This window comes from Podarcis tiliguerta (genome assembly GCF_965153285.1).
Source record: "Podarcis tiliguerta genome assembly, chromosome: 12".
Lineage (NCBI taxonomy): Eukaryota > Metazoa > Chordata > Lepidosauria > Squamata > Lacertidae > Podarcis > Podarcis tiliguerta.
This window is the reverse complement of record NC_139545.1, coordinates 27,796,267-27,821,197: the sequence shown is the minus strand read 5'-3', so window position 1 is coordinate 27,821,197 and position 24,931 is coordinate 27,796,267. Positions and strand designations below refer to the sequence as shown.

Genomic DNA, 24,931 nt, shown 5'->3' with positions numbered 1-24,931 from the left:
GCGGACCTAAACATAAACACTGTTTCCTATTAATTATATGAAGTACCCATTCAATGATAAATGGATAAAAGGAGCTACTGTACTACTGTGTTTCTATAGAGTTTGTCCAAGGAAGTTAGAGAGGGCTGTTGTGCTCAGGTTCTACTTTTGTTTGGGCTTCGCATAGGCATCTGGTTGGCCATTGTGAAAACAGTACCCTTGACTAGCTGCACCCCAGGCCTGATCCAAAAGGTTCAAATTATGTTCTTAGTTTTTCCAACACAGACACAAAGCCAACTGGCCTGTAATAGTGTAGTTGCTCTCTGTCCTGTTTCCACTTCCTGCCTGGTGGTTTGGTTTTCTATCCCTATCCTGGTTTCGCTTACTACCAGTCCGCAGCCCTTATTTTATCAGTATTACCTACAATGTAGGATTACCCACATCTTGGTCCTGATTTTTAACAGGTAATTTATAAGGCACATGCAGACTCCAATACACTTCTCTATATGGACTCTTACAAACCTAAACCCTTCTGATTTTGTTTCCTTTCACAAAGGTGTATCTTGTAAAATCTTCTGTTATTTGTCAGGAACTCTGAAGTATGTGACTAGCTATATTTGTTTTTATGTTGTATTTTTGTGTACCACTTGGAGATTTTAAAATATTAAGCAGTTTAGAAATCTTTTTTAAAAATGCTTTTCTTCTGCTCTGGAGGGTAGGATTCGAACCAATGGCTTAAATTTGCAAGAAAAGAGATTTCAACTAAACATTCGGAAAACCTTTCTGACAGTAAGAGCTGTTCGGCAGTGGAACAGGCTCCCACGAGAGGTGGTGGCCTCTGCTTCCTTGGGGGTTTTTAAACAGAGGTTGGATGGCCATCTGTCATGGATGCTTTAGCTGAGATTGCTGCATTTCATGGGGTGTTACTAGATGACCCTTGGGTCCCCTCCAACTCTCTGATTCTATGAAATAAATTAATAAATTTATTTGTAATTATTATACTGAAAGAATCCACTTAGCTACTATATTGTGGAGTGCTGTAACCACAGAGGTTATATAACCCTATAGGTCACGAACTGTTTTGCAGTTCCTGGATCTGTGGCCGGATTTAATCCATACGTCCATCAAATGTAGTTCATTATCTCAGCTTTTCTCTCCTTGTAGTTACAGCAAAGACATCAAAAACATCAATGCACCTTAAAAAGACAAAGGCAGATAACTGATTTCTCAAGTGCCAAAGAGTGTTGTAGAGCCCTTTGATTCCATTGGTATTATTTGATCTATAACACGCTGTCAGCACAAGACTATAACACATATCTCCTTACCCTGTATAGCATTCATTTAAAACAGTGACAGTAGGATCTGTCCTAGGAAACAATTATTTTTCTGTTTATTCAGTTAGCTCCGGTTCATGCCTATCCATCTTTACTCTGCAGAATATCTCATCAGAATTGTTGACCTGATGGAATTGTGTCTAATGGAAGCATCACCCTGTGTGGGGGTTTCTTTAAGGTACTACAAGAATCTTTGTTGATTTATTAGAGCTGCGCTTCCCTAAAATCACATAAAATAAAGGATATATGCTATGTTTGAGGGGGTGTGAAGCTATGGGAAAAAAGCAATCTTTTAAAATTAATGGAGTTCCTTCAAATAGCATTCACTCAGCAAATAATCTCTATGGATGTTCTTTTTAGATGGTCACAAACAACTGTGCAGGATTGGGATGCTTCTTGTGTTGACAACTGCACCCCATATCTCTACTTGTCTGGCTGTTAAACCAGAAGGTTGGTGGTTCGAGCCCACCTAGGGATGTCTATGGCAGGATCCCCAAATTGCAGATTTGGACTAGATTACCCTGAGGGTCCCTTCCAACTAAAAAATAAATAAATCAAAATGTTCTATCTCTGAGAGACTGCAATTTCTGATATCGCACCGAAGTACTACTGCTTCTTACCTATTTTGAGTTTTTTACTTACTGCCTAGATTTAACGTGTGTTTTCTTTGGATTGTGGTCTAAGCAGCTCTGGGGAATTTCTCTTTTTAAAAGGCAGGGAGAGGGAGAGAGAGAGAGAGAGAGAGAGAGAGAGAGCTGACCAAATCCATTTCTAATACTGTCTGCCAGTGCAGGTGAGCCATGCGGGCGGGGAGCCACTTTCCTGCAGCAACTTCTTTCCAGCGCTCACACAGGACTTCAGGCCAACCACTTCCCAGTCTGATTCGCACGTGCGCGTTCGGCAAACTGCGTGAAGAGAGAAAAAGAAGAAGCTCTCTCTCTCTCGCCACCCTCAATCTGACCGCGTCGCTTGTTTGTTATGGTGGGGGGTCTATGGTCCTCCCCGCAAGCGCGGCAAAGTTGTCCTGATGTGTGGCCACCCTTTCCTCCTGGGGCCCAGAACCCCGCGGCATCGGGAAAACCGCCGGAGGACGAGGAGGCCCTGCCGCCTTGATTCGGCTTCTCCCCCATCCACCCGCCGTGCCTGCTCGCTTCCCTCGCTTGACCTTCCCAACATGGCGCCGCGCCGCCCCCTTGACGCCGACGACGCCCACAAGGGCCTCCTCTGTGGGCGGCGGCGGGGCGGGCCCCGGGGGAGAGAGCGCAGGCTTGGCTGGCTGGCTGGCGGGGTGGCTTTTGAGACGGAAAGAGCCGTTGCTATAGCCGAGAGAGAGAGGGAGAGGGTGCGTGGAGGGAGGGGAAAACAGTAGCGAGGCCTTCTGGCCGACACTGAGGGAGGACGACGACGACGACAGCGCCGTTTGCTGAGGTGAAGCGAGGCTTCGCTTCCCGCCTCGCTCCTGAGGAGGAGGAGGAGGAGGAGAGACGGCGACTGAGGGCAGCTGCCCGGGAAGCCGCAGCCGCCGCCTCCGCACCTGTCTCGCACTCCCGCCGGCCAGACGGAGAGAGAAAGAGGGAGGGAAGGAGGAGGAGGAGGGCGGCCGTAGTGGGTGTAGCCGGCGCCGAGCACCTGGCCCCGTCCCCCGCCGCCGCCGCAGCCGCTCCTCCTCCTCCTCCTCCTGCCGCCGCCTCCTCCTCTCTCCCTCGCCCGCCCGCCTTCCTCTCTCCCTCCGTCGGCCGCCTCTCAGGGGAGTCCGCGCCGCGGCGGCAGGAGTGGCATCAGGGCGAGCAGCAGCAGCAGCACGACGAACAACAACGGTGTCAAGGCAGGCCGGGAAGCTGCGGGCGGAGCCGTTTCGCCCCGAGAGGAATATTCTCTCTCTCACACACACACAGACACACACAAGGTCCCTTCTTAAGCCGCCGCTGACATAGTTGCGGAGAGGTTTCTGCTTCTCAAGCCGAGGGGTGGCGGTTGTTGTTTCGGGCGGCGGTGCAGAAGTAACGAGGGGCTGCCGCTCTCTGCCGCAGGAGCCGGAGGAGAGGAGCTGGAGCCTCGGCCAGCGGGGGCAGGATGAACCCCAGTGTCACCTACGCCAGCCGCAAGCGGCGGAAACCCGTGCAGAAAATGTAAGTGGGTCGTGTGGGGTAGGGTGGGGTGGGGTGGATGTTCCTGGAGAGCAAAAAAAGGTCTGGATGTCCCCTCCCCGCTCCCCTTTGCAAAGCTGTAGCCTCTTTTCTACACACACACACATACACTGCACGGCTCTCCTCCTCCAATTAACCCTGATGCCCTTTTCCCTGTAACCTTGCGCGTTGCTTTGCTGCGAGCGCATCGCCTCCAAACCCTCGTAGTGCCCGCACTGCAACTTTTTGTATTTTTGTTTCTCTCGCTCTCCCCCCCCCCCTGTAAGGTTATGCTTTGCTATTGTGTTCCGAGCTTGTCGAGCAGTCGTCAGTTGTGGATCACGCCCCCCCCCCCCAATTTTATCTATACTGTATATCCTATTATTATTATTCGTTCAAGGTACCCTGGGATAACTCTTAAACATGTGCAAAGGGATTTGGTGGCCCGAGTTAACCGTTTGCGCAATCTGTGTCATCCCTCCTTACGTTGCTCTGGTAGAAACACATCTAGTGACTCCCCTAGATGTTTGTAAATAATTTGTAAAGGTCTAAAGGAGCCTCTTGTTCTTCGGTTGAAAGGTTTAAGTCTTAATTTGAAGGCAGTGCTCATTGTTTTATTTTGTTCATCTTGGAAAAACTGGGCTGGGATTCGGAATGGCCTGCCATGGGGACCGTTCTGGAGCTTGTTCTAAATTTGTGGCGACAGGCTGTGATTTAGGGAGTGAAAGGCACTCTGCACATGCACAGGGCAGCTTAGGAGCTACATATATTTCAGCAGTTAGTTGTGCTGCTGGAAATGGATTCCTGGGCTGAGTTGCAGTAAAATTAAGCCTTGATTCGGGGCCCTATTTTTGTCAGGCTCTGATGACCCAGTTAAATTCAAACAGCTGATTAAAATCAGAACAAGGACTGGGAGGTGGGAGGGGATGAAGGAATGATTTGAGTGTAAGGCTGCATCCCTGTGCACATTTACCTGTGAGTAAGCCCCACTGAACATAATGAGACTTGGTTCTGGGTAAACCTGCATTGGATTGCACTGTCGGTCAGTGTGGCTGGGCTCCCTGACCAAGGATGTCAGCAGGCATTTAAGGTGATGGTCTGGCAGTCTGTTCAATGTAAGTTTAAGATTATTATCAAAAGCTTGCGGCAATGGATGTAGCTTTTGGCTTATTTTGGCTGTGGGCTGTGACTTGTGTTGTCTTAACAGGGATTGCTGGTTAATGTATGGTGTGTGTGCAGAAAGCCACGTTGTGCTGACTGTGCTTCTGCCACTGCAGTGGGCTCGTCTGTGATTCGAAGACGATCATTTACTCATTTGCTCAGCTTGGTTTTATGATGATTATATTGTACAGTATTGTGATTTGCCGCTCTCTACCTCACCACCGTAGGCCACAATGTTGTACAGTGTCAGTCTCTGGAGCGGCATCTTGCTGTTGTGGAGGCCAGGAGTGTTGTGATACAGATGGAATAATTTAAGTGTGTCAGTAATCTGTGCACTTTTTCGTATTTATTGTAATGGTTGTAATTCTTCAAACGAGGCTTTACAAATGTAAAACTGTACAATGTACATGTTTTCCAAGCTGTCAAAGCTATGTACTTTCAGATAGATTGGTTTCATCTTTAAGAAAATGATAAGCAATCGTAGAAAAAAAATGGATTTATATTTTTAATGGGTGTGTAAATTCTGATCCTAGGAATATATGAAATCAATAGTTAATTTTTTAAAAAAGTTAATCATAGGTATGAAGGTTTACCCTTAGGTGTTTGATTTAAAATTAATATTTAGTTTTAAAAAATCCTTTTTCTGTAGTGTTTATGAGTACCACTTTTCACTAATCTGTGTTTATTGGTTAAGTAGCACTGCTGATGAAATATTTATTCCCCAACACAAAGTAACTGTACTGAGCTTGGTGGGATTTCCCAAAGGACTTCAAGAAAGATTAAATGGAATGGTATGGGAGCGGTCTGTGCTGTGTTAGCAATTTTAAAGTTTACTAAAGTGCATACCAATGTTTAATGTAGATTGTGGAGTCTAACTGGTTAGCCTTTTAAAATTGTTAATAGGAACAAATGCAGGAGGAAATCCATCGGAATAATGTATATAAATTGAATTCTATAATTTTTGGCAAAGCTAGTATTGTCCTCAAGGTGCTAGTGTTAACCTTGAGATGCAGGATTTTAAAAAATAATAATAATCCTAGTTTATTTTTCTAATCCAGCATCAAAGTGCTGGGGCAGGGGGTTGGCAGGTGTTACTGCCATGCAGTATAAATAATTGGGGGGGGGGCGAGTTTGCCAGTGTACTTTATGTATCTGACTTCACATTACAGTACTTGAAAGTTATTTGTGTTTATTAAGCAGCCTTAGGTACATTATGTAGTAGTTTCTGGATTCTAGAAAAACAGCACTCTCATAAAAAGGATAGCCATTATGTCTCCAAAGTTTACTTTAGAGGTGACGGTTATGCAACACTTACTGTTAAGTAACATTGTAGTTTGTCTTGTAAACAGAAGCAGGCTCCTGATGTGCAAATGCAGTAAGTTTTTAACACTGTATCCTATAGAAAAAAAGTCTAGCATGTACGGAATAGTCTTAAGGTGGTTGTTGCTGAAGAGATCCCCTTCCTTCTAGGAAAAACACTCAGACTCACTGATATACCGTACTATTGTGAGATACAACTACCAGCATATCATGTGAGGAATGTGAAATCTTTGGAAGCTTGTATTTGAGCTTCCTTGTTCTCCACAGTTTCATGTCAAACAGGGTTTGTTAGCTATGTGATTGTTGACTTATGAAACAAATCAGGCTCACAACAAAGTTAATTTAGTAAGCATTCTACTTAATAGAGAACTCCTCTTGATTTACGAAGCCAATTCATGTAGGAGGGCAACACTTAGACTTAATCTTTGTATAGGATTAAAGTTAAGAGAATTCCTTCCTTCCTGTGTGCTGTAGTCTGTTGCAATGTAGAAATATTCTTCAGGGCTACTTTGTGGAAGTAAAAACATTCCAAACCAATGTTGTTGAAGAGTAGACAAAACACTTCCTTAGAAAAATATTTTTTTAATTCTTACACCTGTGAATAAATCTCACTGAATTCAGAGGATCTTATTTCTGTGCTTAAGATTTCACTCCTCCCCTTTCAGAGGTATGTGGAGCTCTTAATATTTATTTATTTTATTGCATTTATATTCTGGCTTTCTTTGAGCTTGCTTAATGGCAGGCTTTATCAGTATGGCAGGCTTTATCAGTATATTTAAGTGCTCTGTTGATGTGTGGCCTACCTCCCACTGTAGTATAACATGACATGTATGTGGTGCTTTGCTCCTTCATGAATACTGATTCATTATACAAGGAACCAATTGAAGAAAGCCCTGGTTTGATGTGGTTTATGCCTCCTTTGTGTTGTTGTTGTCCCATTAGGAATATGAAATAGAGAGAATATAGGTTCACATATGGCTTTCCTTCTGTACATTTTCTTTGGGCCTTTTGAAGCCCATTATGATACTGGGTGCAACTTTGTATTGGAAGTGCAGAACATTCAGGATATAAGTGCTGGCTTTTATCCCTGCAACTGTTACAACATTCTGTATCTAAAAAGAGCAAATAGCCTCCTAGGCCTAGCATACAATGAAGAACGTCCTCACATTCTGATGGAGCTGATATCATTCAGGGGACAAAATGAATTGGCAGCCCACCCCACCCCCCAAGTCTTGCTCTCATACTGGGACCGTGGGGCTATAGCTCGCTTGAAACTGCCATTTGTAGACTTGCTGGTTGCAAGATTCTGGCATAAAAGCTGACAAGTTATTGTTTGTAGATTCAGTGGGTCATACGATTGGGTTATTTATTGGAATCTGCCAGGGGGCAGTCAGATAATTCCCCCCTGTTGTTTCGCCTTCCCTTCTGTGGCTTGATGAACCTCCCTGCAGCATGGTTCTGGGAATTCCTGTCCTAACATGTTTTTGTTTTTTCCCAGGCTGTCGTTCTTGGCACCTTTCCTTGGCTAAGAACTGAAAGTGTTATGTGGCTCCTTTTCATTTCAGTACTAGTGTTTATGAATGTATTTAGGATCAGAATTAATTTTAGATGTCATTCTATGGTAACATTATATATATATATATATACTTAAAGGGTTTTTTTAAAAAACGAAACATTAATTAAAGAGACAGATTCAACCATTGTTACTTTTATGGACTTGGACTAAAATGTTTCAAAAGATTTGCATTTAATTTGACTTTTCAGTAGTAAGTTGTTTTTGTTTAAGAACCATGTCATATGTAGATGTGGGAAATAGTGGAATAGTTTCATCGTCATATGCTGCCTATATTCATCCATAGGTGCACAGGGGAAAGTATAAAATTGTGAAACATATCCACCAACACTGTCAAATGCACATAAAATATTATTCCCCTACCTTAAAAACGTGTATACATATACAGACAACTTTATTGGCTGCTTTGTCCTTTGCTCAACTTTATTTGTTTTATTTTTAATCTAGCCTTTAGGATTGCTTTTAATTGTATTGCTTTACTGCAGTAATGTGCGGCCCGTGGGCTGGATGCGGCCCATGAAGACCGTTTTACCAGCCCACAAGCTGCCCCTGAACTGAGCCGCCCACTCGGCGAGTCCCCGCGCCATGCTGCGCCGGTTTAGCGCATGGAGGACTTGCTGAACGGCGTCAGAGTTTGTGCTTCTGTGCAGGTGTGATTTTTGGCGTCTGGGCATGCGCAGACGCAATTTCTGGTGCCACAGACATGCACAGATGCAATTTCTGGCGTTGTGCTGCGCCAGTCCGGCCCACAGACAATCTCCGAGGGAGTGATCCAGCCCATGGCGGGTAACCCTTGCCAACCCCTGCTTTATTGTGAACTACTTAAGAGATTCTCAACATAGAGTAAATAAGTGGACACCTTTCACTTGCTGATCACCATAACACTATCATGGAATTCTACTCAATATTGAGCAAGAGCAGAACTCCAATGTATAGTTAGCAGAGTAAAAACTCGTTGCAGGATTCCCAAAAAATAGACTAGAGACAATTAATATTTCATCCAGCAGAGCGTTACTGCTATGGAAGGCAAATGAGCATAATGGTCACAAATCCAATACATTCAGGATTGGCACTGTACATAAGAAATCGAGTTGCAGCAGATTTAACATAAACTTACAAGAACTTCTAAGAAGTCTAAAACCTTAACACAGGTTAAAAGGTATGAAGAACCTCCTAATTATTCTGGGCACATGACCTGATGTGTAATTCTACTCAGTACTGTATTGAACACAGCAGATCTCCAATAATAGAGAAAGGCTCCTTCTGGCCTTACTTTTATAGGCACATGACATTAAAATTATTAAGCCATTTTCTTTTTGCCTTTTATCTGTTGGAGCATTTGAAAGCAGGCGATTGAGGCCTCAAACAATAGTGATAGAATGTTTAAGGATAATTTTCTTAACATTTTTGGAAATCACTTGAGTCAGTAAGAATAGAATAGGATTCTGTCCATGCATACATTAAAATGCAGGTTCCTTTAATATAACTGCTGTGTTTTACATGTTCACAGCATCTTCTGCATATCTGAACTGAATATGTATAACCTCTTCCACCCCCTCAAGTGTTGAAATACAATATTACAGAGTGGAATAAAATATTACATAAATACCAGGAAGTCTATAACAATACTTGTTTAAGCTGTGAGAATTATATGCACTTGCCTTAGAGTAAGTCTCACTACATTCAGTAGGGTTAACTTCTACATAGCATTGGACTACCTGTCTACTAGCTAAAGGAAAACTGTAAACCTTTTACAACTGAGAAATATATTTAATTGGCTTATATTTTTCTGCTCTTCTGAAAATTGTCTGGTACTGTGGGTAAAACATCAGCGCCTAGGACTTGCCGATCATCAGGTCGGCGGTTCGAATCCCCGCGGCGGGGTGCGCTCCCGTCGTTCAGTCCCAGCTCCTGCCCACCTAGCAGTTCGAAAGCACCCTTAAGTGCAAGTAGATAAATAGGTACCGCTTTATAGCAGGAAGGTAAACAGCGTTTCCGTGTGCTGCACTGGTGCCGGCTCGCCAGAGCAGCTTCATCACGCTGGCCACGTGACCCAGAAGTGTCTCCAGACAGCGCTGGCCCCTGGCCTCTTAAGCGAGATGGGCGCGCAACCCCAGAGTCGGACACAACTGGCGCATATGGGCAGGGGTACCTTTACCTTTACCTATCTAAGAGTGATTTACTTAAGTTAAGCAAAACACTTCTATTATAAACTGCCTATAGAACTTAAAACAGTTCAGATTTGGGGAGCTTTAAACGGTGTGCAACTGGGAATATTCCTGGAACTCTGTGTAATCTGAGAAGTGTTCTTCTATTAAATGTCACAGTGGAATGATAAATTTTAAGTATTGTTTTGGCTAAAAAAGAGAGTATATATTCTTAAAACATTTATTTTAATATTGTATTATAGTGAAATAGGTTTAACATAATTGCTTACTCCAGGGAAGAGATGTATTCCATTGATTAGTCCTGTGGGAAACATGGCCTTGGTTCTTTTTATAGTTAGATATTTAAATTTTATTTATTTATTAAATTTGTATACCCCCATATATTTGTAGACCTCAGGGTGGTTCACATCATAAAATTGGAATATAAAATACATAATGAAAATATAAACAATGACAACCCAATAATCCCTCCTTGTACAACACATTTTAACAGGACATTGGATGTCAATCGGCCAAAGGCTTGGTTAAAGAGGAATGTTTTTGCCTGACATCTAAAAGTGTACAGTGAAGGTGTCCACCAAACCTCCCTGAGGAGAGCATTCCCCAAATGGGGAGCCACTGCAGAATAGGCCTATTCTTGTGTTGCCACATTACGGACCTCTCATGGAGGCGGCACACAAAGAAGGGACTCAGAGGATGATCTCATCAGGGTCTGGGTAGGTGTATATGGAGAGCTGTGTCCCTTGAGGTATTAGAGTCAACCTCAAAGTACTGATAAAGGTAAAGGTACCCCTGCCCATACGGGCCAGTCGTGTCCGACTCGTTGCATGCTCATCTCGCTCAAGAGGCCGTGAGCCGGCGCTGTCCGAAGACACTTCCGGGTCACGTGGCCAGTGTGACGAAGCTGCAGCTGGTGAGCCAGCACCAGCGCAGCACACGGAAACGCCATTTACCTTCCCGCTATAAAGCGGTACCTATTTATCTACTTGCACTTAAGGGTGCTTTCAAACTGATAGGTGGACAGGAGCTGGGACCGGACGACGGAAGCTCACCCCGCCGCGGGGATTCGAACCACCGACCATGCGATCAGCAAGTCCTAGGCACTGAGGTTTTACCCACAGTGCCACCCGCCTTCTGACCATTAACAGGCAGTCACCATCATTGGCCAACTCTGCCACCCTTCTTGAACCTTTATTTTCCTGTTGAAGAAAGCTGGTTTTAAATCTTGAAAGCCCCAAAAGATATAAAGGTGACACTCCTTACTCTACACTGTTTTGTACCATGGTATTCTGTTGGAATGCAAATTCTGGATCTTGAAAGGAGAGGGAAAATGACAGTCTTTGCAATAGAGTTTCCTGCTATTTGTTAGCAGATATCAAGAGAGTGAAAATAACCTATTTTAATTCATTAACAAGGGATGTGTAAATTTAAAATTCAAGCACTTAACCAGAGTGACAAACCTATTGAATTGAACAAGAAGCAAAATATTTCCATTCGTTGTTAAGGATAAGACTTCTGAAATTAGGATGAATTTCCTTTGGCCAGTTCCTACTATTTCTGCTTGATGATCAATTTCCCCCCTATAATTTTTGTCTTCTCTCTATTGTGTGTAGATGCTAAGAGACCCTGTTTTAGGTTTTCATAATCCAACTTTGAGCAGCTTGCTTTGTATTAGGCTACTGACAGTTTTGAGTTGCACAATGTTTTAGTGATGTAATTTGGTCTGATCCAAAACTGGAAAAAGAGTACCTTTGTCAACTTTCACTGAAATTAGTACCCTCTGTATTTAAAGTAAAGGGGGTGGGGCTGAGAGGAAAGGCAGGCAGCCACACCAGTAAACCAAGGATTATGCTATTGGTGTGGTGGAAGCCAAAGCATTTCAGTAAATCTAAAGCATTTCAAGACAGCAAGGAGATGCTAAATTTACACACAAACTAATTAGTTTTTCTTAACTAGCACTAGACACATTGATAATTATTCTTGTAACATTTCTTTGTTACAAGCAACTCCAACTATTATTTGAAAATTCACGTGTTTTTCAATCTGGAACAAGGCCAAAATTTGGTTTTAAGGGTAATAATGAATAAAACAAATGCATTATTCGATAATGTAGACAAATTGTTGTAACCAGTTTTTAAACCAAACTACTTACATTGAAACTGCTGCAACTCTACTGCTTTAAATCAGAGTACTTAAGTTACATTATGTGTCTGCCTTTTAGATACAGGTGTTAGCAGATATGTTGAGAACTAATAATTCAGGTATCAAACTATATACAAAATAGCTAACTCTTTTTTTGGATATTGATAATAATTAACCCATGTCTGGGAACAATTGTAGATTTATTTTTTGCATTGTTTCTTGATAATAAACAATTGCACATAAGATCTGGTCTTTATTTGCATTTTTGCTGCATTTCCTTGTCTAAGCTGCCTAGAGTCCCATTAGGAAGACGGGAGAGAATGAATGAATAAATAAATATAATTTCTTTGTTGTGTAGAATTGAATTAATGGTAATGGCAAAAGAGATGGTATTGAAATGATGTTATGCCATTATTTCAGGAAGGGTACCTAGAGTAACATAGTTATCAAGCTTTAATTTTAGTTTTGTCACCTGTCTTGCAACTAATCCTGGTGCATTTCTGGTGGCATATTTGCTTTCTAAACTTGTGGGATTTCTTGGCAGGCTGTTTTCAAATACTCATTTGCTGCATAGTGATGCTTGTATGTATCTTCAAACTTGCTGCAGTTGTTTTTGTTTTTATTTTTTGTGAGGCAGTGTTGCCACACTTGTTCTGGACATTCATCTTTCTACACATCAGAAACCTACTTACTAATATTCAGCCCTTCTGGAACTTGAATCAGTAGGGGGAATTTAATTCTAGTTCCATTGAAAACTTTTCTGTCTATGGACCTGGCTCTTTTCTGCCGGAGGACAGGTTTCTGTTGGTCCAGTAAAGCTGACTCAGGAATTAGCATTTCAACCACAGACGTTTTGCAACAGTCTAGGTTGAGAATTTCTGTCATAAGATACTTAGCAACAGAGATGAGATCAGAGGTTCCCCCTAACCAAAATTGGGTTTCTATTGAGAAAGTAAGGCAAGATAATTTTGGAGACTGCCATAGAGAAAGAGAGGTGCAAGTGGGACTAAGTGCTGCTTCAGTGCTTGAGGGAGCAGGATGGAGCGAGGCTTGAAGCGAGCGGAGATTGGGAAGCTGGGGCTAGGGCAGGGCAGGGCAGGAGAGACAGTTATGCTTTTCCTTCCTTGTGATATGCAAGAAAACATGTCAAAATTAGCAGATGTCCTTGGCATCAGGGCAAATCCAAAAAGAAAAAGGCTTTCTTTAGCTGTGATAAGGCTTTAACAGTCGATGGCCATTGGATGAAGAGTGCAGAGACAGATACACAAAACCAAGAGCTCTAGGAGACAGTTGGGATGAATTTATTTTAACAAGACAGCTCTCCTGAAATCATACTGCTTCTGAGATCTTGTCAGGTCTCCCTGAGTGCAGAAGTCTATAACCAGTTATAGGCTTAGGAAAAACAAAAGGTTAAGGCAGTCACTGGAAGTAAGATTTTCTGGTGAACAAAAGAAGGATGAATGACTATCCCCATTTACAAAAGGAGTGTTTACTAACGTAACCAAAGAGCTCTGTTCCCAGTAGCCAATTGAATTGTGATACAGTGTTATCTTGGAGGAACACAGAAAAGGGGAGCATAGAAAAATCAGCCTTTAGCAAAGCTGAGAGTTCCCAGGCGAGTGCATACATGTTGGCTTCCTTCCTTTTCCATTTCAGCAATGTATGACAGCAGGAACAGCAAATTCATTTTGTGCTACTTATTGACCTTGTCAGCTCACCTTTACAGACAAAATGGAGATTTTTGAGCATAGATGATAGCATAGAGACCCGAATAAGAAACAGAATGGTGCTGTTGGGCAGCAAGGGAGCTGGCATGTGAAGTAAATAGATCTAACATATAAGAAAAATTTAAAGGTGAAAAATTGTATGTTTACAATTAGCAAATTTAGCATTTTTAAAGAAAAAAGGGTTGCTGAACAAGCAGGGTGGAACAGTCACTAAGAAGGAAACAGTGTGATCCTTCTATTCATTTAAATCATAAAAGTATTGTTCCTTTTTTGGAATAAAAAGGAAATCCTGAAAGATTGTAGGACAGGATGTGGATTGATCTTTAAATAATCTAGGACTCACATACCTGATCCTTCTCTATGGTATTACCCATTTGACGGAAGACCCTGATAATTGAGGTTTGCTTGGCTCAGACTTTATTGAATTAGATATGTTAAAACATGGTTACTTCAGAGGGCAGTCCTAAAATAGTGTCTGATCTAGAACTCATTAGGTAGGTTAACTGGACTTTCTGCATTGAATACATAAAATCTATGTATGGTTACATAATGTGCTCGACATTCAACAAAGCAAGCTCTTAACTAACTGGGAACAATTCAAACTACTGGTCCTGTGACCCAATTCACACATGAACCTTGCTGTGTGGGTGGCTCTTTAAAATGCAACTATGTACAGACTACCCTATTTCATAAGCTGTTTGTGTAAGTGACTTTCAGTGTAATTCTGCAGATTTCAACCTTGCAATTTCAAATGACCACAGAGCAGTATATATAAAATACTTGGAAGCTGTTAAATCCCCAAACCTTGGGGGAGTGGGTCAGAATAATATTTTCTAGCTCCCTAGTCCTTTTTCACAGCTTCCATTTGAATGGAGAGAATTTCTTTAAAAGGAAGAATGTGCTGGGGATGCATCACCTTAATGGAAGTGACAGAACTATTCAGGAAATGTGTGAATTAAAATATTGTGAGTGCCCCAATAAAAGCTTTATTAATGATAATGTATTTAAATGCATAGTTATTTTAAAATGTGACTTTATACTATGTTCTGTTACTATGGCAGAGTGAAACCTTCACCTCCTGAAGGAGCCAAGTCTAATCCATCGAAGAGGCATAGAGATCGATTGAATGCAGAGTTGGATCGCCTGGCTAGTCTCCTGCCATTCCCTCAGGATGTTATTGCCAAGCTGGATAAACTGTCTGTGCTTAGGCTCAGCGTTAGCTACCTAAGAGCCAAAAGTTTCTTTGATGGTAAGAAATTTGAGTTTATTTTCACAACTGACTATGAAATGTGTGTACTGTAACTTTAGTCTTATGCTGCTGCTGCTTTTTTTTTTTTTTAAAAAAAACTAAACTAAAGTACTGAAGGACCAAGTATGCTGGTAAGAATAATAAAAAAAGAGTTGCACTCCTTTTGAAAGACATATTCTTAACTAAAAATTTAAAATAGTCTTAATCAGCCTGCAGAATTTTCCTCACCCCACATTTTTTCCTCATGCAAATATTTTCTGAGGCATGATGTGGGGAAAAACAGCCCTAATCTGACTACAAGGAGCTATTGCTTGAACATGGAGGTGTGTTGATCATAATTTCACTGTTACTGAATGTGACCCCTGGAGCATTGTCAAATACTACATATTTGGCTGTTCATTATACATGTCCTTATTAACAAAGAAGTGAACTATCTCTCGACCCTGCCCCCCCCCCCCGCCCCCGGAGGAAGAAATGGGCTGGTTGCTATTAATCCAACCATCATATGGCTGGTAGTGCTTTCTGTTAGCTTTGTCTAGTTTAGCAGCTGTAACCATTGCTGGTTAGGAATAGTCTGGCTATGTGCTTCATGGACTGGTCACCTTTTGATTGGATTACTGTAATGTGTTGTATATGGGGCTGGCCCTGAAGGGAACTGGAAAACTGCATATAATGCAGAATGCAGCCACTATAATTTTAACAAATAGGGATCCATGAGATCAAATTCCAAGGGAGTTGGACTGGCTGTCTAGTTCCTTCTAGACTCAAGGAAATATGCAAGTTATAACACTCAAAACCTAAACTGATTAGTACCCATTAGAGGACTCATGTTAACCTCTAGAATGTAAAAGTGTTTCAGCGGCCAAACTCTGTTATAGTTATGCTGATGGGCCAATGCAAGGGTATCTGGGACCAAAGTGGATATTTTTCTCCCTTACAATTTCTCTGTGCTTTACAGTGCTCCATTAAGTATACTTAAGTTAGTCATATGATAGCATAATGGATCTTGTGTTCACCACATTGCATGGTAATTAAAGAATTGAACAGTATAGGGATTGCTGCTTTGTGAAACACTTTGTGAAATATGTGAAACAGTGTTTGGGCTGCCTTGGCTTTAAAATATAGGGTGAGGGATTTTTGACATTGGAGCATTTCCCCTGCAGTCCTACAAATCTTCTCCAGAGGATCTCCAACCCCAAGGGATCTCCTTCCCTGCTCTTTCAAATCATGATGTTGCCCAAGTGTGGGTTGGGCTATAAGGGAAAGGAGAGGAAGGGGAAGTCCTGGTGTGTGTTCTGTTAGCTAACAGACACAACTGGATATTTGCCCTTGTGCAAGTTCTCCAATCTTAGGTAGTTAATTAACTAATAACTAATAGTATACCATAACCATATCAGGGCAAAATTACAGAAAGTTAGAAATGTCATTTAACAGATAAACTTTTAAATCAGTTACTTTCCCCGCAGCTAGCAGTTTTCATCACAAGCAAGGGTGTGGAACCTGAGCTGGGAGAAAAACAATTGATGGGCAAGAGTTGCAGGAGGAAAGAGAACAGAAATCCAGTTGCACCACAAATTACAAATTGCCAGACAAGGAAGCAGTGGCTGGGCTTTGAAAACACTAAGAATGTACAGATCCACCCATAGCACCCAAACGATATAGCAGTTTGGGGATGTAAGTCTAATCTATCAATAGACACTAAGCAACTAGTAGAAAAATCCTAAACTTTTCACTGTAAACCAGAACCTGATTGTTTTCCCCTGAGGTGGCGGACATCCTCTATCTCTGGAGACATTGATCTATTAAATTATTACTTCCCTTAATTTCTCACGCACCATGCGCAGAAGTCTCTACATGTAGTTTGCATGCCTGCAGTATAAAGTCTGCTGTGCTTAAACAAGCAAACTGCTTTAGAAATGCTTATCATTTGACTTCCCACACTTTGGATATCAGAACAAAGCCATGTCTGTGTTGTGCACTTCTGGCTTCTCGTCTTTCTTCTGCGCCCATCCCCACCCCATGCAGTTGTAATGCCAACTGTTTCCAGTATGTCCTGCTTCTTTAGACTACAGTGTAGTGGCAGCTTTTTTCAGAGGCAACCCGTGAGGTTAAGAAAGTGTGCACTGGCAGCCATGTACTTGCTTCCTTTGTTTGTTCTCCTCCCCTGCTCTTGCTAATCATGATGTTGCCTAAGAGAGTAAACATAGAAGAACAAGTGAAAGGAAGAGAAGTTTGTCAAAAGGATCAGGTTCTTCTAGATACAGCACCAAGTAAAAGCACTTGTTTCTTAACATATCTGCTAAAGGTAGAAATGCATATTGTGATGTGGAGTTGCATCTCCTAGGCTCATGTTAACAGTTAACTGATGTGAAGGGAAATGCTAAATGAATAACAGGATACAAATGAGGGGTGTGTGAATTCCTGAGGAAAGTAAAATATAAACGTGCAATCATATAATCGCATTTGAAAGGAAACCCAAGAATTTGCTATAACAATAGTCTCCCTCTCCAAAAGAAACACTTGCATTTTTCTGTGTTTAAATAATCCATTTTGGAAGTCGATTAGTTAGACATAACCAAAGAATTAGTCTAATGATCTTATTAAAAATGTGTAATCTCTGAAGGTATCTATTTTATATACAGTTCACATGTGGCTTGGAATATGTCACCTACTTACTGTTCATGTAAGATGTACAGTTTAAGCAGTTGTTTTTCAGGACTCAAACACTCACAATCATTAAGTCACCACTGAGGAACAGTTAAATTAAGCAGATTTGCATAAATGTCTACATTGCAGATTATTTATATTTTGTGGGGCAGAACTTCTTTTTAGTATATACATGTTAATTTTTCCTAAAATTTAGGTTTTTCTAAACCTCCAGTATACAGTATAAAGATTTAACATTCTTGTGTTGCAAGAGTGTGATTGCAAACTGAATCTTGTGGCTTTACCTTAGCTTAATATGTTATCTGAACTATGGCATTTAGTTATGAATAAAGTCCTACATCTACATTTCTTGCATGTAGGGCATTGCTGGGTTTAATCCGGAGCAGGGGCATGCTTTTAGCTCTGCCCCTTTCATTGTAAAGAACCCCAATGAGCAATTGGTTGCTCGTGCATTGGGTGAACACAACACAGCGTTGTTGGAAGAAGGTGATACATCGTCAGGGGTGGAGCTAAAAGCATTCTCTGGATTCAACACAATTGCCTTTACAAGTGTTAAGAATGCTGAAAAATTCCAATTCAATTTGACATTTAAAATAAGACATTTGTCTTGCATTTCTTTTCTGGTCAATGTTTCAAAATTTTCTCCAGGGCTAGAGGCACAGCATTTGCATGTGATGAATGCAAACAAAATTTTAGGAGGGATTATCATGCTTTTCAGTAAGTGAACTGTTGAGTTAAATCATGCTTTATTTAAAAGGGTTGTGCTGCGCTTTTGGAAAATAGGATACTAGGTAATCGGATATGTACTTTCTGTGAGTATGTGCTGACATTTTGTGGGAGTTCTTTTTACCTGTGCTTAGCTTTTAACTTCATGTTTAATTATCTCAGATTTCCTAAAGCTAGGGCTAGGCACATAAAACTTGTTAAAAATAGATGTAAAACCTGTCCTGTCGTGTTAGTTCAGTTGATATGTAAAATCAGTGCTAAAGATGGGGAAAAACATCATTCTTCAGTAGTCTTTGTATTGACTACTCCAAAATGAATAGCATTTCTCTGTCAGCTTTTAGATTTTTATTAGCAATTAGTTCTTCTTAAAATGATGAGCAGCCAAAAGCCTGAATTCTAGGTTTAAAGATTTTGTAAACCATTAAATGAGAGCTAGAAATCACATATTGTGTTTTAATACAAAACTTAAACTGAAAATTACAATATAATTTATTGTAAGCTTTTAAAACTTCAAACGGCTTGCTCTCCCAAGAGAGAACTGTTTATTTGCTTTTTTGTCTATATGACATCAACATAGCTTGTTTTTGCTGCAAACTCAGTAGGTAACAAGGCTACCGGTATTGAAATAATTTCTTAATGTCTCAAGGCTGTACATGTTTGTTAACTGTGCTTTCAACCTATACTTTGGGCAATGTATTTTCCCTTTATGATCACTGCTTCAAATGTGTGCTATATTTTTATATAACATGGAACTCTAGTATTGCAGTGTCTTTCCAGGGGGTCTTGGTTTCAAACAGTGTGTGCTTTTACATGGCCTTGAGCAATTCAGTCTCTCGGTCTGTTCCCAACTAGAAAAGAATTCTCCTAAAGACTGAAAGAATATATTTGCGCACTTTCTGGTAACACAGGCCTGAGGTGACACCTTTGTGTTCCTTCCAATACACTGAGAAAGCAGTTCCTAGAAATAACAGGGAGGGGATGTCATGTGCTCACTGAGGCTGCAGTTTTTCAGTTCTCTGTTTACTCAAGTGTCCAGTACAATAATTGCAAGCTTGGGATTTTCACTAGCAAAGAGTTAATGAATGCATGTTGTCCAGTTCCTTTGTAGTTAGCAGGTTGAATTCTTCCCTCCAAGAAGATAGCATGTCAGTGGCTGTAGACTTCATATGTGGTTATTGTTATGTGGCTAAGTGCCTTTATATATTTGAGGGATCTGTTCACACTTTTCCACTGGTGCATGAGTCTTGGGCTTACTTTATTCCCATCCATCCCCTTTTATGGTGAGGAGGAGGAGAATGGAGGCATTCAGTCCTTTTAAATTATCCATAGTTCCCAGTTATACCCAAATTCAGACAGCTGTAGTTTCGGAATAAGCCATGTTTTGAAAACAAGACTTGATGCCAGTATGTTATAAGTCATCTGGCCTTGCATCAAGACTTGCTTAAAGAAGGGAGATAGTTGGGCTTCAAATTGCAAAAACACAGCATCAAAATGTCTTCTTTCAAACTTAACACAGCCTCGATATGTGGTATGCTAACATGAATGGCCTAAACTTGCATTTATACAAACTCACTCACCTGCATGCAATTTTTTGTCACCTATGGCTGCCATATGAGTGCTTAAATCCAAGGCTGGTGTAACATTTAATGAGCTTAATCTGTTTTTAAGAAGTGTGTTTGCATTGCTCAAAAGTACATGGGACATCAGTTTAAAGGACTAGGCTGTAGCCAATATGTCTCTGCCAAATTCTAATACAAATGAAAACATGGTTTTAGTAATTGCTGTAAGAAACATTATTTTACTGATATTCCAAATACTCTGCCTTAGTTTAAGACACCACACATCCATCAGGTAGACATTCTTTGATAAACATAAAAGACTTGTAAAGGATTTGAGTTTAATGACACTGTTAGAACACCCTTTGTGTAGCTTAAGTGAGAATTCAAGGCAAAGCATATTTTTAAGATCAGATTCTTCTGCATGACTCAGCAACTACACTTTGTTTCTCACAGAAATTCCTGTTTTTTTGTTTTGATTTCATCAGAATTCCGATAAGGAAGTAAGGCTTTCTTACATACCGGAGCTTTGTAGATGTTTACAGTTAAAGCCGTTTATAACATAATATGTTTCCCCTATATAAACAAATGCTCCATTTTTGCAAAAACAAACACTGCTTTGTGAATTCTCTCATGAAGCACAAGCTGAAGAATAGTTGCTTGGTAAATAATCTTAGATGTTAAAGTAGGCATATACTGGCAGTCATTCATTCAAATAAGTCAGTCGGCCACCAAAGGTGATTTGTTTGGATATGAAACAGGGTTACCCAAAAATAAGACTGTGCATTCCTCATGCTTGGACTCCCTAAGTATGCAGAACTTTATGTGTTCATAGATAAAATGAGAATCCTAGAAAGCTCAAAACAAATGGCCAGACAAAAATACCTGAATGTATTGTGTATATTATATATTAAGGTATTGTTATTCAGACAATTACAAATTTACGTTTAAATGTTTCAAATTCATTTATTTTTTGCAAGTGGCGCTACAGTCTGCTGAAATATAAGGAACCTAGCATCTTTTACTTTCTGCCAGTTTTTATATTTTAAAGTACTGTATATACAATGTCTATTAGAAATTGTAAAACAGAAAATTTAATAAAAATTATAACATAAAATAAAAAGAATTCCAGTGGCAGGACTTGTCCATGATTCACACCAAGTCCTGAATGTCTGGGCCAAAATTATTCTAACCCAGTGTACACTTGCTGAAGAGAGTAGTAGCCTAGATCATCTTATTCCACAGTTAGTGAAGAATAAAACTCATTGACATCAATCACTTAGGATTTCATAATGACCTTGTGGCTGCCTGAGGATTAGAGGTTACTAGCTGGTGGAAATTCTCTTGAACAAAAGAACAGTAATGTTTCCTGAGTCCCTAGCATCTGATAGAAATGCCTTAAACAATTATGTTCTAAATCAGAGAGGGACAATAAGAGAATCAACAACATTCATAATGATGTACACTTATTTACTGAATTTTACATGCTAATTTAAGATTTGCATAAACACTTTGATCTCTAGTGAGAGCACTGGTGTATATTTCCCACTTTTATGCAAATCTCAAGTTCTGTAAGCATCTGGAATGAATAAAATGCATAATTATGAAACAGATCAGTCTTTGCCACTGTGAATGTTATTTCTTCTGGCAAATTGTAAGGATCCTACTGTGTGCAACTTTTGTTTAACCTCGTCTTAAAGGGGTGAGATGCATGACACTGCAGGCTTGTAGGTTCAAATTGATTTCCTTTCCAAAAATTAATAAAAGGCGCACACGTTGCATTTTGATGAAAATTTTAATCAATCTGAAAGACTCATAATATATGCATACTTTGTAATCTAATGAGGTAAGTGTTGGTTATCTAAAGTACCTAAAGCTCTAAGGCTTTTTGCCAAGTAACTATTTTTTTTCTGAGCTAGAAATTCACATGGATGTTCTCTATTGCATTGAACTTCACAGCTGTTTTTCTTGTTCATTTTAGCATGTTGTATGAATTTGTCCTAATTCTCAAAATTCATAATGTCATTTTGGCACAACAAAAATTGAACACGCTTGGACGGTAGTACATTACAAAAATGCACATATGTTATACTAGAAAAGAGACAGCTTCCTATATGACTTGCCAAAAATATGTAGGAAAAAGACAGAATGGAAAGGTTTTTATTTTTGAGCTTTTTAACGAGATGGGTAGAGTTTTATTTGCAATGCAAGTCAAATAAATCTAAGTATAATTGCTGAGTTCTTACTGTCTTAAGGATAAGGGCCAAGCAGTGCTGACTTCTGCCTATTGTATGTGAAAACTATGTTAATTCCCCCCCCCCATTTGTATGCTTTTCTAATTATGCTGTAGAGAAAGGTTAATTTTCGTTTGAGTTAAAGTACTGCAAAAGTTGCCATCAGAGGAAACTCTCACACATCAAAATGCAACATGTTTTTCTGAAGATCCTATTTAGATCTGGACATAATCGTGGGTGAAACTTTTTACATTTACAGATGGTGTTAAATAGTGAATATTTCTAGTAGCCAGAACCCATTTCCTGAACAGTTATAATTTTGTGGTAGATTCTGAAGGCAATTTTAAAACCTTTGATCTGCTTGCATGTATGGAAATGGTACCACTTAGTGTGTGGTTACATTTCTAGAACAGAATTTCCAAAGCGGATAGATCTAGAAATTAAAGCCTTTAGTCACCAATATGAAGTTCTGCAAAGACTCCAGTGCATAGCTTAAGAGTCCGCAATGACTTATTTCATCTTTGGAAACAAACTCACCATACTCATATCTACTCTGAGCCATTATTTTTCCAAATCTAATTAGTAAAATGTCCAAATCCTGGTGACTAAAGTGTGGAAAAGCAAGCCAAGTTCTCCAACAGTCTTCCTTATTTGTAGTCTGTTTTCTCTTGAACACCTTAATGGTAGGCACTGAATATCAAGTCTCTTCCTGTCTGCAGATCCTGGATTGTACTTCATCTGTTGCTAGACTGTGACAAAAGCCAGCCATCACAATATCTACTCAGATATTGTGTCCTCCTCATTAGGAAGAGAGTAGCAGGCATTAGTCCTCCTTCAGGTCCCCTCACCATGTGTGAACAACCAAACCTGAGATGCCATAGGTATTTGGGCCCTTTGGGCAATGCAGTCCTGTTTTCCTTGCATGTGTGTGGAGGGTGCCAGTGTGACGGAGAGACATGGAGAATTCATGGTGCAGCAACTGCCTCATTCAAAGTCCTGCCGGCTACCTGTGGCCACAGTAGGGTGTGAGTTTGATCTCTCCCGCGCCCCATCCCATTTGGAAGAGAATTGCATAGTTTGGGGGCATGTGGTGAGAATACGGGGGCCTACACCCTCTCTTGGCAGGTTCAGTGAGAAATGTGACTTCCTGGTTTTTAAAAAAATGTCAGCTTCCTGCATCTTTTCCCTGCACCTATCCATTAAGTAAGTAGTGAGATTGATTTTCTTTGTATGCCAGTTCATGATTTAAACAGCTTTTACTTCTTCAAGCTTTCAGGGACACTGCAGTTGTGCTGCAAGATAATATAACTTTCCTGTCATGCTGGGGGTGAGGCTTGAGAAACAGCGACCTTCTTAACAGTGACAAAGCCTTTCCCCCTCACATGCAGCTATGGATTAATAATTTATTGTCTTGCACTAAAGGAACACCTGCTAACTTGGACTACGCTATATAATTATAGCTTTTCAAAAGGCATCTGCATCCACACAAAAATGCTCAAAAGTGTCTGTTTAACCAATGCCCTGGAAACTAGTTTTTCCTTTCCAAACAGAAGCTATTACAAATTAAAACATTTGTACAGAATATCTGATGCACTGCACCGTAGGTGCAATCAAAAATTAAAAGATCTCATTTTTCCTTTTTTGAAATAAAATGATGGACTAGAGCCTTTTCTTGTATGTTAAGTGCTGAATGTTTTCAGTTATCTGTTAAATGACATTTAATCTGTCATTGGAAATGCCCCTAAAAACAGATAATATTTTGGATACTGTTGTGAGCATACGTCTTATAAAGATCTTTATGAGGATTTGCTTTATTTAGGAGACTTGGAATTTGGAAGTTGCTATAATTTGCAAATGAATCATTGTTTTGCATTGTGTGAAACGTTTTCGAAGTGCCTTGTTTCCCCAAAGCCTGCTATAGTCAAGATGTTTCTCTTGTGGTGGTATTAAATGGGGGAGGGGTCCAGAATTAACTCTAGCTGTTTTCCCAAAGCATCTTTTGTATGGTGTGGCTGCCCTTCAGCCTGCCCTTCAGGTTGCCAGTTGCTAAGGTTATGAGCTTTCTTGATGAGTCTCATACAGTCTCATTCATATTGTTGGTGGATTATTAAATATTTAGATGGTGAGTCTTAAACTCTGTTCCCAGGGTGCTTTCTCAGCCAGTATATCCGCCGCCTATTTTAAACTGAGTATATATTTGAACAATCTTATATCTTCTGTAGTTGGGGGGGGGTTCTTAATTTGAAGCTGGTTTAATTATTTTGTTTAGAAAATGTTAGTATTTCAAGACAGAATTTGTATTTTAACTTTTTTAAAAATCTTTTGCAATTCTAACCATTTTTTGAAGTTGAAATGATTAGATTTAAAGAGCCACAAAAATACTACTCTGTCTGGATGAGGTGTGCAGGCATTGCCTGCTTGTCGCGTCTTGTTAAATGCCTTCTTGGTGTGAAATATATACAGTGTGTTCACCCTTAACTGCTTTCAAAAACTATTCCTTGAAGAGCAGCAAGTAGAAAACTGTGACCTTTTCCATTCTTCCTATTGTTTCTTCAGCCTTTTGTGTGTGTCCCCCCCCCCCCACTCTTCCATAAAACAAAAATTATTGTTGTGTAATTAGCTAAAGAAAAGATCAGATTTTCAGATTAGTCTGGAAGCCAGGCCTTATGGGAAATGGTTGAGAGACCTGGGTATGTTTAGCCTGGGAAAGAGGAGATTGAGAGGTGATATGATAGCCATCTTTAAATATCTAAAGGGTTGTCACATGGAGGATAGAACAAGTTTGTTTTCTCCTGCTCCAGAGACTAGAACCTGAATCAGGGGGGTCAAGTTACAAGAAAGAAGATTCTGAATAAACAAGAATAACTTTCTCACAATAAGAGCTGTTTGACTCCCAGAAAAGGTGATGGACTCTCCTTCCATGGAGGTTTTTCAGCAGAGGTTGGATGGCCACCTATCATGTATGATCA

General features: G+C 40.4%; 1 protein-coding gene and 1 long non-coding RNA gene across 2 annotated transcripts in view; both read left to right on the top strand.

Annotated features, from left to right (window-relative positions):
• The first annotated feature begins 2,556 nt into the window (after positions 1–2,556).
• Positions 2,557–24,931, top strand: part of AHR (aryl hydrocarbon receptor) — a 46,642-nt gene continuing 24,267 nt past the window's right edge. The window contains exons 1-2 of the mRNA XM_083405383.1: positions 2,557–3,442; positions 14,592–14,779. Of these exons, the coding sequence (XP_083261509.1) occupies positions 3,387–3,442; positions 14,592–14,779 (244 nt within the window). The 5' untranslated portion in view covers positions 2,557–3,386. The remainder of the gene's footprint in view (positions 3,443–14,591; positions 14,780–24,931) is intronic.
• On the top strand, positions 15,681–21,485 carry LOC310660672. The gene is made up of 2 exons (XR_014503598.1): positions 15,681–20,626; positions 20,764–21,485. It is a non-coding gene; the product is annotated as an uncharacterized lncRNA (long non-coding RNA).